This window comes from Hipposideros armiger, unplaced genomic scaffold (genome assembly GCF_001890085.2).
Source record: "Hipposideros armiger isolate ML-2016 unplaced genomic scaffold, ASM189008v1 scaffold_52, whole genome shotgun sequence".
Classification (NCBI taxonomy): domain Eukaryota; kingdom Metazoa; phylum Chordata; class Mammalia; order Chiroptera; family Hipposideridae; genus Hipposideros; species Hipposideros armiger.
The window spans coordinates 4,603,594-4,621,648 of record NW_017731402.1 but is presented as its reverse complement, the minus strand read 5'-3'; the positions used below and the strand labels follow the sequence as shown (position 1 = coordinate 4,621,648).

The 18,055-nt window shown below is 47.0% G+C and overlaps 1 protein-coding gene across 2 annotated transcripts in view; it reads left to right on the top strand.

Annotated features, from left to right (window-relative positions):
• Positions 1–907: 907 nt before the first annotated feature.
• Positions 908–18,055, top strand: part of CCBE1 (collagen and calcium binding EGF domains 1) — a 208,014-nt gene continuing 190,866 nt past the window's right edge. The window contains exons 1-2 of one of the 2 annotated variants that reach the window (XM_019640736.1): positions 908–1,959; positions 2,389–2,469. In XM_019640736.1, the coding sequence (XP_019496281.1) occupies positions 1,829–1,959; positions 2,389–2,469 (212 nt within the window). In that variant the 5' untranslated portion in view covers positions 908–1,828. The remainder of the gene's footprint in view (positions 1,960–2,388; positions 2,470–18,055) is intronic. The other variant, XM_019640737.1, reaches the window with a different exon arrangement.

Here is an 18,055-nt window from a genome sequence, read left to right as displayed (position 1 = left end):
TTAAAACTGAAAATTCTGTGCAAGACAGTAGTTTATATTAAAATAATAGTTAATGTCTGCGGAGCACTCATTATGAGCTTGGCACTGTGAATTCGGCTTTATATGCATGACTTCATTTCACACTCATAAACACTTGTGAGGGAGCTTTCCCCATTTTGCAGATGAGAAAACTGAGTTTCAGAAAGCTTAAGTAACTTGTCCGAGGTCACACACCTCGGAAGCCACACAGCCTGGCTAGGATTTTCTTGAAGTTAGGATTTTATTTTTCAGACTCCATACTGGTCGCTCAGGTTTCGCAAGCCTCTGAAGTGTTTTCTGAGTTACCACGTTAAAATTCATGTATTTTGTGTAGTACCATCTTTTAGTATCAAGTCTATTTTAGGTTCTTCCATGTGGATGTAAGATTTGCAGGAAAAAAACCACCTCACTGAACTAAGAAGTCAGACTCCTAGTTTCAAGGGATATTGTATCAAATAAAGTCATAAATGTTGAAAAAAACTTTGTAAAATACAGAAGCATTCTACCGAGCAATGAGGATTCCATTGTTATTAGCATGCCAGGGTGTATGTGATATACATGGTAATTCTCAGTTGATCAGAATATTTTGAATAAAAACACCTGCCTACCTAACCAGGTAGCACACAAGGAACTTGTGAACAAGCTACCTTTTCACGACATCGTCCTGGGAGCTGCAGAACTGCGCTTGTTAGCGGCAAGGCATTACAACCTCATGCTCTTCCAACTTATTTCTGGGTCACAACCACTTGCTTGGCTCCGCAGGACACGTTTATGTCACAAGTTTCTCTTTAACAGGCACGAGAACTCCTGATGTGCAATAAAGTGTTAAGATGCAGACATCTACGAATGGCAGTTGGGCCCCCACCAAATGAGCTGATTTACTGCCCCCAGCCCAGGGTTTTCACGCTCCCCATAAACACCACTGTGGTAACTAGCGAGGGGCAGGGCCGGTGATTAAGGGACCCTTTCAGCGCCTCACCTGATCTTCCAGGAGTTTCCAGCTGTCACCTGTGTGCGTGGCATTCCAGCAGCATCAAAGCAGCGCACTCAGGGCAGCGGGATTCAAACTACCCAGAGAGACTTCGCGTTATGAAGCAGCCAGCAGAGGACTTGCTTCTAAGGGTTTTTAACAGAGGCAGACTACGCTCTGGAAATTGTGCTGTGTCGGGTCTGAAAGGCAGTTTGGGGAGAGCCGCTGTAGCCCGTCCACATCCCCTTCCACCCCTGTTTAGCTCAGAGAAAGCTGGGCAGGGGGAACGCACAGCGCCGGCGCCCGAGGCGGGAAAGCAAACGTTATCCTGACCCTGGTCCTTAGAAATCCACTGACAACAGGAAGGAAGCTGATTAACCCCTCTGCTCCCCCTCCTTTTCCCCGGGATGAGACCCGGCTCCTCCTCTCGGTCGCGCGACCCTGGTGTAAAACGCGAGCAGCCGCCTGCTTTCCGCACCCTGTGCTCCTCTCCCATGAAGACGCAGGAGGGAGGAGGCTGCCCCAAGCCGAGCCCAGCAAATCTGTCAACTCGGCGTGAGCATCCCAGGCCAGACGACCCGGACCCCGCGACCCTCGAGCGGGCCGGGCATCGCAGGCGCCGCGCTCACCTGCCTGTCTGCGTTGTTTGCCATCTGCACCCCAACTCAGCCTGATCCCCCGAGCCCCATAACACGCCAGACCCCTGTGCCTCGCGCAGGTGGCGCAAACGCCCCTGTTCTCCGGCGCCCCCTGCCGGGGACAGGGACCGCGGCCGCGGAGGAGCCGGGCGCAGGGCGGGGAGAGGGCTCCGACGCCGGGAAGAAGCCGGGAGCGTCCCCGATGGTGCCGCCACCTCCGAGCCGGGGAGGAGCGGCGAGGGGGCATCTGGGCAAGAGCCTGGGTCCGCTGCTGCTGCTCCTGGCGCTGGGACACACGTGGAGCTACCGAGAGCAGCCCGACGACAGCGACAGGTAAACGCAGCCAGCCCCTGCCCGGTGCGCGCCCCGCTCTCGGGGTGCAGGTACCTGTGCAGCGACCTTCGCTCCCTCACGCCGCCAGCCACGGGCTGGGCGCCTGACTGCCCTGGGCGACATTAAACTTCGGCTCCTGGGTCACAGCCTTTGCGCTCTCAGCCCGGGCTCGCCCCATGCGTGATACGCCCGCCCCGCGTTCCCGCCGCCCTCCCGTGTCCCGCTCCTTCAGCTCCTCTCTCCCCCGGGGCTGGGTTCGCTGGGCTGGACCCCGCAATCCGCTGGGCGTCCGCGCTCGGTGACCTGACCCTGCTCGGCGCTGGAAGACGCAGATCCTGCAGTCCCGGCGCGCTAGGGGTCCCCAACGCGCACTGGTTTCCGCTCCCCCGCGGAGAACCCACGATGTTGTCTCTCCAACTTCTTTCGTAGAGAAGTCTGCTCAGAAAACAGAATCGCCACGACCAAATACCCGTGTCTGAAGGCTTCGGGCGAGCTCACCACGTGTTTCAGGTAAGTCTCAGGGCTCTGCGGAGTCACCACCACCGAGCACCCTGGCTGGTGGGAAGGCGGCGCCCGCGCCGCAAAGACGGCGTTTGGAGGCGCGCTCCGGGAGCCGGGGCCACGGTGGTGCCGGGACGTGCTGGGGGAGTTCTCTGTGGTGCAAACCTTTGTGTGTGGTTTCTGGGGCAACGACAGGCAACCGAGAGTCTGCACCTAGTTTGTGCCCTAAGATCCTGAGACAGTTTTCTGCTCCCTGGAAAACTTGCCTGGCGGAGGTCGGAGGGGAAGAGATTGCAAGTTTATAAGGAAAGTGGTTTGGATTGTGAGTGTAAACAGTGAGGCATAGCAAAGACGGATGGCTGCTTTTACGTTTGCATTTTGTTTTGAAAATACGACGTCAACCAGTGAATACTTGGCCCTTGGATGTAGTTTGACCTTCTGCCGGGACAGAGTGTAACAACTGTCAGGGCTGGGGAGTGGGTAGGATTGTGGGCGGCCGATATGGTTGTGTCGGGTGAAAACAACAACAAAAAAAAGTGACCACATTGAGCCACAAGGAGAAGAGGAACAGTCTTTTTGAAAATATGGTCCACAGGTTACCTGGGTGCTTGTTAAAACTAAGCCTGGATAGAGCCAGGGAATCTGTAGTTTGGAAAATGCTCCCCAGGTGGTTCTTATTCACAACAAAAGGAGAGAAGCCCTGTTCCCTGCTTGCAGCCGTTTGGAGGTGAGGGTTGATATATTTTTTCACCATTGAATTCTTGGCTTCTGTTCCACTGCTTTCACTGGATGGAGGAGGCATGCACCCATAAACATTTATTAATCGCCTATTTTTTTTTAAAGGCACTGTGCAAGGTACTGGGATCCCACCAGATTCCACACTCACACCAGACTCCATCTCTGTCTCTAGGAACCATGTGCTGTTCCGGTGCCAAGATAAATATTGGGTAGTACTAGGTAACACTGCAACCCCCAGAAGTGAGCTTGAAAGAAAAGGAAGCGTTACTATTCACAATGTTGTAACAGATGAATGAACCATAGTGGTTTCAGTTGCAAGAAACATTATTTCATGTGCTTAAAGGTTCAGGCATAAGCGGTCCCAGGGCTGGTCACTTTAGCGGCACAAATGCTCCATCAGTTACATCGTGTACCGTGCTTTTAAACTTGGTCACTGGCCATGGAATGACAATGATCATTTAGGTGAATCGACAGTCACTCCTTGGGAAGGGCTGCCTTCTCTGGGACATGGACTGTGAACGCTGAACAAAACGACGTGAGTGTTCGAGGAAGAGGAGGGAATATGTTGAATAAAGAGTGAAGAGGTTAATTGGATAAGCAAAGTCACCCAGCTGGTGAAATGACTTGGTGATACTGACACTAGGATTGTTTGCCGGCTTCCAGCCCTGTGTTTCATCCCCATGACCACAGTATATCTTAGGACGTATTTTCTTCCTATCACTGCAGTATAAAGCCTCCAATTTAACATGTCAAGTGTCCCTGAGATGTTTGTTCACTTTTTCTGTCCCTGAAGGTCAGACTGTACATAAATCAGTGACAGTTACAGACTGCACATTCAATTTTCAGGAACCATGGGAGCCTGATTAGTGTTCTAAGTTGATTTCATCTGTTATGCTGTTACTGTCATTTTTCCCAGATTTTTAAGACAGCACTGTTTCTGTCACACCTAAGACTCAACAAGAGACATTAGCAGCGTCTTGGTGTGTGTTTGCGTTAATAATTATTGAAAGGAACCGTGTATGAGCTCTGACAAAATGGTATCTTACACTACAGAGAAGAGTAAAGAACTTTATTTTGTGGAATGAGAGGCGTGGGAGAGGATGTTTCTAGGTGGAGAAAATGGGAATGGTCCCTGTGAATATTATAAGTGATTTGGTTTTAAGTTACTTCCTTTATGGGAGTCAAGGGTTCCATGTGTACTCCATTGGTTTTATACTATTTCCGTAACTTAGTAGTTTCTTAGACAAAGTTGGTTGGCAGTTGCTGCCCCACCCCACCCCACACATTTTGCTTTTGAACCCCAAGAATGGAGGAATACTGTGTGTTCCTTGGTTTGTGAATTCTAGTTGTCCTGGCCCTGGACACACCTTGCTACATCCAGTGTGGTCTGGAACTCAGCCACACAAGCATGGTCTGGGAGCTTGTTAGAGTCCCAGGCCCGTCTCCAGACCTCCTGACTCAGAACTTGTGGTTAATGAGATGTGCATTAAGGCTGGAGAAGCTCTGCTGTGGAAACCAGGGTGCTCAGCCTGCGTCATGGTGCAAACCCATTCAGACAAGTCCTCAGAGGAGCAGAGGCCTCTGCAGATGGAGCGAGTAGTTAGCCCTTCTACCGAGTTAACCTTCTACCAAGCTGACCAAGAACCAGTCTTCCGGGAAATCCGGCTCTTCAGCTCTTGCGTGACACTTCCGTAAGCTGTAAGCACCCTTACGTAAGCTGTAAGCACCCTTACGTAAGCTGTAAGTACCGCGACAAAGCTACTGCTAGGAAATGCTATCTAATCACTTAGCATCCCACTGTTGACCAGGTGTCTTTGGGTGAATAGCTTTTGCACAAAGAACTCTGGAAGTCACTTCTGAACATGTCGAAAGTAACTTTTTTAAAAATCGTGGATATGGAAGAGGGGCTTAGTACTAAAATGAGGAGGGTAGGTGAAATAAATCCAATTTGCCATTATAACTAAAAGGATATGGAGACCTAAGTGATATGGAGAAGAATAGATGGGTTCAGAATAATCTTTGTTCTGGACCCCCCACCTTTGTACATGGCTTCACCTAAGCAGTACCTTTCCACTGGCGCCTTTTATAGCGTATATTAAATGACAATTTGAGGGCTTACTGTGTGTTGAGCCCTGTGTTATACACACTTTACATTATCTCTCATCGTCAAAGTCACACTGTAGCATTTGTATTATCTCAATTTTACAGAAGAGGGAACCCAATCTCAGAGGGGTTAAGTAAACTTGCCCAGGGTCACAAAGTTAATATGTGAGAGAACCAAGATTCAAAGCCAGGTTTGTCTGACTTCAAAGCCTGGACCCCCTTTCATCATCCCAGAGGCATCTCCAGAAGGCTGAACTTTCTAGATCCTGGGATCTAAGGAAGAAGACCATAAATTCAGATGACGATAAATTCAATAGACAGTTTGATAGAAAGCTCCCAATACCCACTGTGACCACCGTGGTTTTTCTGAATTACCATTGCCCTTGAGATCTGTCTTAAACAATTGACTTTACAGTATTACATTATACCCCTGATTGGTTCATACACAAAATTGGTTCATACATGTGCTTTTCCTTCCTTGTAGGATTTCATCTTAATCACAGGGTCTGTCTCTCTAGAGACTCTACCCCAGTGTGCATTGTGCCAAGTAACCAAAGTTTAATAAACACTCATTGAATGGATGCCAACGACAGCTTAGCAAGTTTAGAGTACATATTTGCTCACGTTATAATCTGACAGAGGGCATACTCTTTTCCCCAGTAGTTGATTTCAGAGTTGGGAAATTTATCTAACTGAATTATAGACAAACCAAGCATATAAAGCTATCATGGCATTACTCTTCTTATGGCTATTAAAGCTTTATTTTCCCCCACAAGTTGACTTTAATTTTTTCCCCCCCAAGATGATGTAGTTTGAACAGAAGTTTTGTGTTTAGCTTTTGAACAAAAGTTTGGTGTTCACCTTGTCTTTACTGGGCCTCATATCAATAAAACGAGATGTTAAGTGCTTTTTAAATATAAAATAAGTAATACCCATGTACATAGAAAATGTCAACAAAATCCAATTTTTACTGAGGTTGTGTCTAATAAACACCCTAATTAACTTTTTTGATCTACCATGTTTCCCCAAAAAGAATACCTAACTGGAAAATAAGCCCTAGCATGATTTTCAGGATGCTTATAATAGAAGCCCTACCCCAAAATAAGCCCCAGTTAAGATCATCAGCCAGACATGACTGTATTTGAATAAATGTAGATTTATGTACATGAATAAATGAATAAAATATGTCTTTTGGAGCAAAAATTAATATAAGACCAGGTCTTATTTTCAGGGAAACACAGTATTAAGTATTTGAACATCTGTTATCAGCTAAATATAGTCCTGGAAAATGAGCATAGAAGAATAAGCTACAATCCTTGGTCTCATAGTTTACAGACTTGATGTTTAGACCAAGGCCTTTGAAACTAACCAGTACACAATGGTACCTGTTTGAGCTCAAAGTCATGTAGTCTGTGCTATCCTGTCAATGTTGGGGAAGAGATTAGAAGCAACTAGGAATGGCTTTGTGGATAGGAGAAGACTTGATGTCGTTTTTCAACATGGCTCTTTAACATAGTGTGTTAGGTATTTAAGTTTTATTTGCTGTGATGTTTAGCCTTGTGGCTCATGGACCTCCAAGTGGAGGCCCTCAGCTGTATTTGTCCAGCCCGGTGTCTTACTAGGCTCTGCGCTTGCTTAAGCCATATTCCTACGGGAAGTAATGACACAGGGATGTGAAAACTTTCACTTTTCTTTGAGATAATACAACAAGTCTCGCTAAACGCTATTAAAACTTGGACGTTAATGTGATATTTCTGCAAATGTAGTTACTTGGAATTTGGAGAACGAGAAGGCCAATTATAGTAGCGTCACCAGACTCTAAGGCTACATTGGAGGAAAAATTCGATAATGCCCTATCTGGTAGGTCACTAAATTCCTAAAGAAGGCTTTGATAGTGTCAGAAACACACAATAATAGAAACTCTGCCCAAGTTTGAATCTCAGCTGTATTTGTTTTGTGACCTTGAACAGTTTTGTTTTGTTTTTAAATTGGGAAAAGTGTGTTTTTCCAGGACCCATCAGCTCCAAGTCAAGTAGTTGTCTTCAATCTGGTTGCGGGGGGCACAGCTCCTTGGCCCATGTGGGAATTGAACTGGCAACCTTGGTGGTATGATCACAGCACTCTAACCAATTGAGCTAACCAGCCGCCCCTGAACAGTTCCTTAATCTCTGTGCTTTAGTTTTCTCCTCTGTAAAGAATAGATAATATTGGCGTTCGAGGGTTGCTATGACGATTAAATGGTATATGGGGAGATATACAGGAGAAGTGCTCAACAACTATAACCTCTCATCACTACTCCATCTCGCTAGGTCTGGCATGGTGAGGGCACATCGTAGGTGCTCAGTGGACATTTGAGTTTTATTTGAGAGTTTTGAGCTTTTCAGCAGGCTTTTGAAAGTGAAAATTCAGACCACAGCCAGAAACACTGAGGGTGTTTATGCACCAGTCACATCTCAGTTGTTTTTGGATGTCTTTCCAAAGTAGGGTAGCCCCCACTGGGAAAATGACAAAGAACACATCTTGACTTCCTTTCTCCTACCTGACTACTCAAGGTGCCCTACTTGTGTGACCATAAGAGCAAGCAGAGGCATAGCTATCCCAATTTAGAGGATCTTAGAGGTTGGCCTCTTGCCTAGGGTTGTGAAGGGATCTTACTGGCGGAAAGAAGACTAGAAATCAGAGTCTTAAGTCAGCCCAGTTCTGGTCTCCTTCCTGATGCCTCCCTGTCCTCTGGCCAGCCTAGTTTAGGACAGGCAATGAGGGCAGCCCTGTGAATAATTGTTGGCTCATCCAGGGCACGGAGTCCCCCCTTTCAGAAAGCATTTGTATCTCAGCTGTCTGCATGCTAATGTTAAGGAGGAAGTGGTATGGATGTTGTGAGGAACAGAACAGGGATGGGTGGCTTTTGCGCAGAGTTGCCTAACAGGCATTTGAAGGCAGACTCAGTTTCCCTGTGTGTTAGACCTTCTCCCCCACTGGACAGTCAGCTTGCTGAGGGCCTGGCCCCTCTGTCCCCTCGTCCACAACTGTGTCCCTAGAGGCTAGCCCCACGCCTAGGCAGTGCTGCACACACATTGTTGAGTGACTGAGCGAATGAATAATATTAATGGTACAAATAAGGAATGATGAGATTTGTCTTCAATGCTTTAGGCCTTCCAGAACGTCAGTCGCTATCCAGCTACGCCTCCTTTTCTAGCCGAGGAATGAGACATTTTTTTTTAGAAACCAGACATTACCTAGACCTCCAAAGAGACACAGCCGTGGTTTGCACTGGCTCCCAGTTTGACCTGCTTAACCTTACCTGCTGATGTGTCACGGGGCTGATTCTAGCAGACTCTAGCTAACTCCATGCACTTGCTATTTTAAATAACACCTGAGGAGGACGTGGGTGCCCCTGCTCCGGTGACAGCGGCCCTGAAGACACCGGCCTCGATGGGGGAGGATGACAGTTTTAAAGCGGATCTCCCTCCCTCCCACACCCTCTTGTTTAAGCTGAAGAACAGGTGTTAGAGGAGGGAAGGTGGAGGGCCAGGGCAAGCCTCCGGATCACTTTTCACTCATTCTCCGAGAAGCAGCACCAAGTGATAGAAAACAACTCACTATTGAACTCGCCACAAAAGGCTGCGCTTTCACTGGTGTGTCCTTTGAGACCGGGTCGGTGGCTGCCCCTCATTGTCCCTGAAGTTGTTGATGCCTGACTTCCTACGCTAACTTGTTTCATCTTTGCTAAGTGAAGCTGGGCCTGGGTGGGTGCACCCGGAAGAAAGCAAACGGGCTTTCTTTATTCTAGAATACTCGACGTTCTCCGGAGAAAGCTTGCATTTCAATCGGCGGTTTATGTGTCAGTGCAGCTCGGCTTCCCCAAGCCAGCGACCCCCGCTGCTCAGCAGGACCCTCACTGCTTTTGTGAGTTCGAGGGTCTGTGCACATAAGGGAGCTTTGCAGAATACCCAGAGAACAAAGGTCTCTATTCTGTCTCAGTTTGTTGCTTTTATTTGGGGGATGAAAAAGTAAACAGCTATAACATCTGCGGCTTCTTTTCTGCCCAGCTAGGGTCTTCCTTTTCTGTAAAGCCATTTTCCAGTTTTAAACTTTTACCAATAAATTTCATTCATTTATTCAACAAATACTTCGGAGCTTGCTATGCACCAAGCACAGTTTCTAGGCACTTGGAATACGTCTATGACCAGAGCAGATAAAACACAAGAACCCCACCTCTGCTCTCATGGAACTTATGGATTTTAATTTCATTTATCTTTCCGTAAAGGAATCTTGCGCCAAAGATGTCCTCTGGGACATCTTTAAAGGTTATTTTTGGCACACATCTAATGGCCACATTTTGGGGGCTAAGAGCTTGAAATTTCCTGTAGCCCAGCTGTATCCTTTCAACAAAAGAACTCCACAGCTCCAAGCAGGGACATGAGAACCCAGGGGTGGTGCTAACCAGAGTTTTTTCTGCAGAGCTGCTAGCAAGAAATTAGCATTTGCACAAGTTTCTTTTAAGCATTATTGGAATGTGAAAAGCGTTACACAGGGGTGGCAAAGTCTCCAGGGGTGTGCCCTTGGAGGTGGGCAGCACATAAGAATTGTCCCACTGGGGACAAATACCCCAGCCCAGCTTACCTCATATTTTTCAACAGTATCTTTAAGCAGAGTGCTGTAGGAGGGCCCCGGAAACATTCTTTGATTCTCTGAAGAACCCATTGTAGATACATTTATGACAATGTGTCTGAGCCTTCTGGACAATTTGTTTCCATCCTGAAACCCCCTTTGGCTACATGTTAATCCCTAGCAAAGTAGTACATCTTCTTTCCAGCTTGAGGTGTGGTCCACGCGAGGCCATAGCAGGTGTGAGGGAGCCGGAGGGGGCGGGGGAGGGGGGTGCATGTTGCCTCCTTGCTCAGGGTGGTAGAACGTGAACTGCATCATCTCGCCACGCCCTTTGTGATCTCAGAGACTTGGACCACATCCAATCTCAGCCTTCATATTCGTTCTAAGCCTTTCCTCTTGGCCACTCCTGTGGGGTATTTGCTGTTTGTTCCTGCTGGGGTGACGCCCCCCCATCCTTAGTCTTCTGGGAGCTGCAGCTGTTAGCCTGAACTGGCAGGAAGCCAGGGGGTCCTTCTGCACTAGGACCTGGCTCTGGGGGTTCAGTGTCGAGTAGGAATCGGCAAAGTAGGGTCCATGGCATGTTTTTATACAACCCAAGATCTATGAATGCTTTTTACATTTTTAAAGCATTGTTAAAAAAAAAAGTCTATGCAACAGAGACCTTATTTGGCCCCCTAAACCTCAGATATTTACTGTCTGGCCCTTTGCCAGCTCCTAAAGAGCTAGCTTAATACAAAGACCAGGAGTGGGTTTCTCATCTATATGTAACCTTGTCCACAGGTCTGAGTCCTCAAGAGACGATGTTGTGGGCATTGAATCCGCTTCATCTTTGGGTCTTTGCCTCTGTACTGCCTCATTTTGTTGTAGTTGCAACTACGGGCCTGTGCATCTTTGATTTGGTTTCCTGATCTCCAGGAATCAACCACAGTTATTGAGCTGGATTTTTTTTTTTTTGGTCATTCCTAAATGATACTCTAAATGAATGTAACTTGTCAGGACATTTTTAAGAAGCTGGATTTTATTACTAACTTACTGTTGCATTTCTATCTCTTCCCAAGATGGGTTGTCCTTGCCAGTTGAGCAATCCTTGGGTTGCCTTGGCTGACCTCCCACCTTCCTTAATTGCATACTTAATTCCTGACTTGTGGGCCAGCCGAGTGGCGCGTTGGTTAGGAGTTGGCTGGGATGCCAGCTCTGAGCAGCAGGGCCCTGGTTCAGATCCCACATGAGGGCCAGTGACTCTGCGCCCTCTACAGCTAAGATGGTGAACAACAGCTCGACCTGGAGCTGGGTTGCCGCGAGTTGCTGGCGACAGCGTAGGGTGCAGTGGGGCTGGCTGGCAGCAGGTGTGAGCTTTCATGGGTTGCCATGAGCCCCCGTGGGCAGCTGTCCAATGGCCAGTGAGCAACAGCCTCACTGGGAACAGTGCAATGATAACAACAACATCGGCCAGTGAAGCGACGTCCTCCACAACTAGACTGAAGAACAAAAGGGCAGCAACTTGTCTGTTCCCCTCCCCCAATTTCCCAATAAAATCTTAAAAAAAAATTCCTGACTTGCATATTGATCATTACATGCTTTATGGACTCAAAGCCACCTCTCCATAAATTTCATGTTAGTTTTGAATTTCTATAGGGGAAATCTTTTCACATTCAAAAATCAAACAATAGGATATATTTTATTTCAGGAGCACACATCTAGAAAAACCCATTTTCAATGAAAGGTACTCTAAATCAGAGTTGCAACCATTACATGTTTTCTTATATGGTTAAAAAGTATCATACCATTCCACAGTTGCGCTATGTATGCTATATCATTAATTAAACTTTTGAACTTAGATTCTGAACTGCCTTTTCACAATGGCAACTCTTCTTTCATGCAGATCATAGAGACTTCTAAATAGTGATGCCTTCTCACACTGAGAACAGGGTGTGGGGGCTGGTAGAGAAGGAAAGAGAATTATTTAAAAAGAAATATTCTGGGGGAGAGAAGCAATTTGCTAATGGTATTTTGGAGAAAGGAAGAGAAGGAAAATGTGAGAATGTACCACTTGACGTATTAGGAAGCTAAAGGTGTTGTCAGCCATGACAAGGAGGAAAAGTATGGGTATAAAAATTTGGTAAGGAAGAGAGCATCCTCTGGATATGAAGTTGGGTGAAAGAAGAAAGTTTGTCATGTGAGAGCATCTGACCTTGGGAACAGCCAGTTTTACTGATTCAGCTAAACCAAAGCTTAAAAGAAAGGCAGGCTAAGCTTATAAAGATGGACAGACTTACAGTTTTTTTAACCTGTTGTGTGCGTGCGTTCACTATTGCTTTGGAGGTCAGAGGATGTCTAAAAGCCAGTGCAGAAACCATGCCACCATTGTGCCTCCAACCAACTCCTGTCTGCTTTCACTTAGCGACCTCTTGCTAACGTGTCCATGTTTTGTTTATGAATTTTCCTATAGAGAAATGGCTCAAATTTTTGTGGTGGAAATTGCCCGGCAGAGCAGAGGTTGCTTTCTTAGGAAACCCACCAAGACCACAATGACTGTTCATAGGTGGCAAGATCATTCCAAAAAGTTCACTGCAACCTAGTTCTGGAAGGCTCGGAAAGGTTAGAAGAACCTAGAATGTAACATCAGTGGAGACTTCAAAAAAACTTAGTTGAAGGATTTTTTTTAATTCTGTAAAAGTTGATTTTAATATTAATTTACTTATGTTAGTTTTCTGGAGATCACTCTTGGATGTTCTGGCCTAATTGGGTGGACATAAGAAATTGTATATATGAACTCCTTATGTGGAGGTCATTTCATCAGGCAGTAACTTCTACCTGGAACGCAGCTGAAAATGAAAGGGGAGAGAGGGAGGGGAAGGACCAAAACAGATGTCACCAAGAGAATACCAGGCAGTAGGCAACACAGAAGGCTTTGCATAGTCACAAATAGACAGGAGACATTTCATGTACGCTCCCCGTCGAAGAGTCCCCCAGGTCTGCCTCCGGGTGAAGTACTCACTGTGTCGGAGCCATGCCTTCCTACAAGCTCTCACCAGGGTCTCAGCAGGTGCGTGGCAGAATGGGGATTCTAAGCCAGACAGCCTGACTCCAGAGCCTGTGTTCTTAGCCACTGGGCTCATTGTGAAGGCCTGACCATTGTGGTCACTTTGCTTTCCTGCCACCACGGATGTAAAAGAGGCATTTAGAAGAGGGAAGGGGGGGCCTCAAAATAGGGATGATGATTTTGCTGGTAGTGGCTGGTGAAACGTAAGTCGGACAAGTTGTCAGAAGTAGACATGAGAACAACGACCCCTCCCTGCCCCCCATTAGCTTGCTCAGGCTGCCTAAACAAACTGCCCCAGCCCCGGTGGCTTAAACAACAGAAATTTATTTTCTCACAAGTCTGGAGGCTGGAAGTTCAAGATCAAGGTGTGGGCAGGATTGAGGCCCCTCCCCTTGGCTTGCAGGTGGTTGTCTTCTCCCTGCCTTTGCATGGTCTTTTCTCTGCCCATGACTGTGTCCTCATTTCCTGCTCTTGTCATGACACCACCTCATTAGGATTTATTGGATCAAGATTAAAGACCTCATTTTAACCCTGTGACCTCTTTAAAGCCCCTATCTCTAAATACAATCGCATTCTGAGGCACTGGGGTTAGGACTTCAACATGTGAATTTTGGGAGGACACAATTCAGCTTATAACATACCCCCCACCCACAAAACCAAACAAAGCCCAGCACACACTGGGGCCATGTTATAAAAAAGATGTTTTTCATACACACTCTATCCCCAGGGTGTTGCTGTCCACTGTGGTGCTCCTGAGTGGCCCAATGAAATAAAATTTAGCAATACCACTGGAGAAGGAAAAGGATTATATTTTATCTAAAATGGCCTAAACCAGGGGACAACACCTCCTTTCTCCTGACAGCAAGAGGGTGAGGCCCCGGACTATGACATCACCCCCTTTCAGCAGAAAGTAGATACAGAAGAGACACACTGTTGCCTTTCCCAAACAGTTCAGTCTCAAACTCCTCAGCTGGGGAATGATAAGGTAGGTAGGTAGATAGACATGAGTAGAAGGACAGACCCAGCCCCGATTAGAAAGCCCCTTGCTGCAGTTTCTACTTAGGTCCAGACCCCTTGTATAGTAGCTGCCCTCACTGAGGGCACCAATGCCTCATGAGCCCAGCAGGACTCCAGGCTCACACACGCCCCTAAATCAAAGGGATGTGTTGTTAGAAGCCAGAGGAGGAAGAAGACATTCCGCTTATCAAGTCCATTTTAGTGAGCTTCTTAAACGGATCATAAAAAGGAAGTTGACAGGAACTACCTTGAGAAGCAAAAGGACTGGGCACCTCAGCAGGGGCGGGGGGCAGGGGTGGGGAGAGAGAGAAAGAGAAAGAAAAGAAGGGAGAGCGGGAGGCAGCTCTAGCCATAGAAATCAAAGCCTTTATATAATGTAAGGAGATGCCCTTCCCCATCTCGGGATTGGTCCGCTCCACATCTCAGAGTATATCTGCCTTGACTGATAAACTTCCTCCTACCCCTATACCTGCAAAAAATAAACAAAGTGGCCTAAACCATCATGTTGTTTGTGCTGTTCGCTTCTGTGGGCCCTTCCTCTCTAGGATGGTGCCAGATGATGGAGGTTATAGCCTGTCCTAACCCCTGAAAGCGAGACATCACATTGGAAATACAGATGCTCCGGCTCCCTCCCCCACCCCGATGACTCAGGGTCTGCGTTTTCACGGGGTTCCTGGGAGATTCCCATGCCCTTTAAATTGAGAAGCACTGCTGAGCATGATTGCATTGTTCCAGGGCTCACTCTCGCTTGGCTGTTCTTGGCTTCCTACTTGGAAAACTGAAGGCAGCGAATCACAGCCTGGATTGTACATTGGAATCACCTGTGTCCAGGTAGTAGCCCACACCAGACACATCGAAAACACTTGGACGTGGGTGCTCGGCACCAGGAATTTTTAAAGCTTCTTGCATGATTCCAGTATGCTGCCAAAGATGAAAACCTTGCAGGAAAGAAGGGGCCAGAAGCCTGGCCCTTGCTTCTGTGGCCACAAAGCCTGTCTCCCTCCTGTGTTTTGCAGTTGCTACAGGTCCATGCCCCCCAACAGGGAAGTTGACAGCTAAAGCTTGTGTTGGTGGGCCATCCTGAGCTTGGTGCCTTCCGTCCCTGATCTGCTAGGTCCCAGTCTTTCCTTCTTGGCATGTCCTTTCTGTACTGTCAGTGAGGGATGGCTGGAGGGCAGTCAGGGGAGGGTTGAAGTGGATCAAAAAAGGCAAAGAGTTCTCCTAAGTTTCTGAAGGGGGCCAGCTCTAAAGCCCGTGCTGCGAATTCCATCACTTTTCATTTCCTATTGCAGGCTCTCAGCTTGGTGTCTGGAGCTAGCTACTTACTGACCTTAAGTGCATTTTTCAAAAAAATATTTTGCTTTGTTTGCTGCACGACATGAACCGTCTCCCAAGATATAAACACAGCTCAGCAGATTATAAATGAATGCTTTTCAGTGTCAAACTGTGTTTTGCTTTCCTTGCAAGCATCAAGCACAAACATACTTTTTTTCCACATAGTGTGATCGGAAACCTATGTGCTGGCAGAGAGCTGCTTCCCACCCGTTGTTATGTTTCTCTTCAACTTTTGAGTCTTCCTCTGTGGTCACTGAAAGAACCTCTCAACCCCCAGCAATTGCAAGGCTTTTTATAGGTTTGCATTGACTTTCTGCAACATGAAACAATGCTCTCTGTGATTTGACTGCATAGTTATCATCCAAGCCCTATATTTACCATATGGCCTCTAGCCAGGCAGTCCCCAGATATATGTCTGCGTGTAATGCATAGTTACAAACATATCATTGCATCTTTTGAGTGTAATAGCAATTACGCTGATTAAATCATAGACATAGAAATTACCATAAATCAGGAAATAAAGGAAATGGAATTGCATTTTGTGGATGGATGTGCTACTGAGGGACTTCTTTGAATCGGAGGCTGGCGAATGTGAAGTGGCTCCTCAGTGACCTCTGAGTTTTCAATATTCTGTCAGAGTTTGACAGCATAATGAGTTTAGGACCCTATTAGAGAGTGTATAAGAGGAACGGATATTTAGAATATTAAGTGAAGGCGTGAAAGGATCCTAACGATTTACTCAGCACCTCGGCCACCCCCACTCTCTTCTTCGGGCCCTTTCCCAGAGACCCCTAGTGTTTGGGCAACACGTTTTCAGATCATGGCACACATGCACATTATCTATGGAGGACACATGGAGGTCAATGATAAAGGATGCTTAAGGCTGGAGATGCCTGGCCCAGGGAGCTTTGGCAGTCCAGCTGCCACCCTGCTGCCTTAGGGCGGGAGGTGTTTGAGGCCTTGGCCCTTCTGGAGCCATTTCTGGGTAGTCAGGGCTGTGGGGGTGGGGAGGGTGTGTGTGCACCCATTGGGATATTCCAGGATAGACCCTCCTCCCCCTGCAGCTCTCAGCCATGCAGCTGTTTGTTCAAGGCGTACTTCCAAGTCCCGCCTCGCCAGTGAGTCCTTCCTTGGCCATCTCTTCAAACACACTTTCCTCATCCATCCTTTAAAATATGCCTTGTATCACCTTAGGATGTATATTTATCGCTTCACTTATACACAGCTTGACTCTGCTAGATTCTCCTGATGTTGGTATGCACTCCTATGTGTATCTTTGATGGGATACAGCTTTCGTTTTGTGAAGCCCAGGGTGCTGCTGGGACCATGTTTAACTCCCTATGTCCTAAACAGATGAGACTTTCATCCACTCTTCTAAGGACTGTACAACAGAGGTCCCGGGCGCCCAAAGAAAACTGCCCTAATGATGAGAAGGAAACACCTGTTTTGTTTTAGAGATGGGGGAATCATGCTTTTTGCAGTTCCTACAGGGAAAGGGGCCAAGAAAGAGGAAATCTTCCATTTTTAAAACTTTACCCTTTTTGATGATGATGATGTTGATATTAACACTTGCAGTGGCACGTTTTCCATCATTGCAATGTATGACTTAGTACTGTGGGCCCTCCCTAATTGTACCCCTCCAGGATAATGATTGCCCAAGGGACTGGAGTGTATTTTTCCTGACCTTTCTATATCTGTACTGACACACATTCTGGGCATCATTACAGGAATGGGTTTGTTCTGCAGTTGCTTTTTTCACATAACAATAGGTAAGGAACACTTATGACAAAGAGCTCTAATTCATTTTTATAGCATGATCTTTTATAGCACGGTGTGGATGTGCCATCATTCCTCTCTTTGCTGGAGAGCTCTTTATACGGCAATTTGCAGGTGCTAAGGGGGCCCCTCCTTTCTGGTGGGTTCAGGTTTTAAATTAAGATGCAGATTTCAAATATATCCAGTTTTACCTAAATGAACCCGAAGAAAATTATCTCGTGTTACCAGGTAGCACCTGGTCTGGAGCCTGCGAGACGTGGCCATTAGTGTGTGTGCTGCCACTGCCCTCCAGGAGCGCGTGGCTGTGGGTCCCCATAAGCCTGTGTGGCGCTCTCTCTGCTTTCCGGTGGTGGCGGGTGGGGGCTCTGATGGACTACCTTCTTGCTCTGGCAATCTGGGGCTGTGAGCAAAGCAAAGGGAAGGAGGCGTAGCTTACAGCCCAGGGGATTGACTTGACAAGGAAGAGAGCGTCTCGACTGTACAGATACTGTAGGACAACCTGGAAACTTATCTCTAATCTGCCTTTAAAACAGGATAGCTATCCGTGAGCTGTCAGCTGCGTCTTTTGAATGCCTTTGGTAGTTTTGTCTTAACCCAATTATTTCCTTAAAGAGGACAAAGAATGTCTCTTTACTCTCCAGGTCTATGCTTTTGAAAGCAAGCTCCTCTGCTGCTGCCAGCACGTGCTATGTGAGCACAGGAGCCATCATTTTATTCTGCAGAAGTGTTAAGGACATCCGCCCCCACGGGCTTGCTTTCCTTTCTGCTGCTTTCTTTCCAGATGTACTTCCCACAGGACCAGGGATGAGGGTGAGGAATCCGTTTCCTCAATTAGGGAGGAGCTGTCCTTCCATGGCGACTACCCCCTTTTGTAGAAAGAGGAATTTGTTTCATTTGGGGAGACATGTACAAATAAAATGGGAAGAAAAGGTGACACCAGATGAGAAGGCTTTCTCATACAGTTTCCTTCAC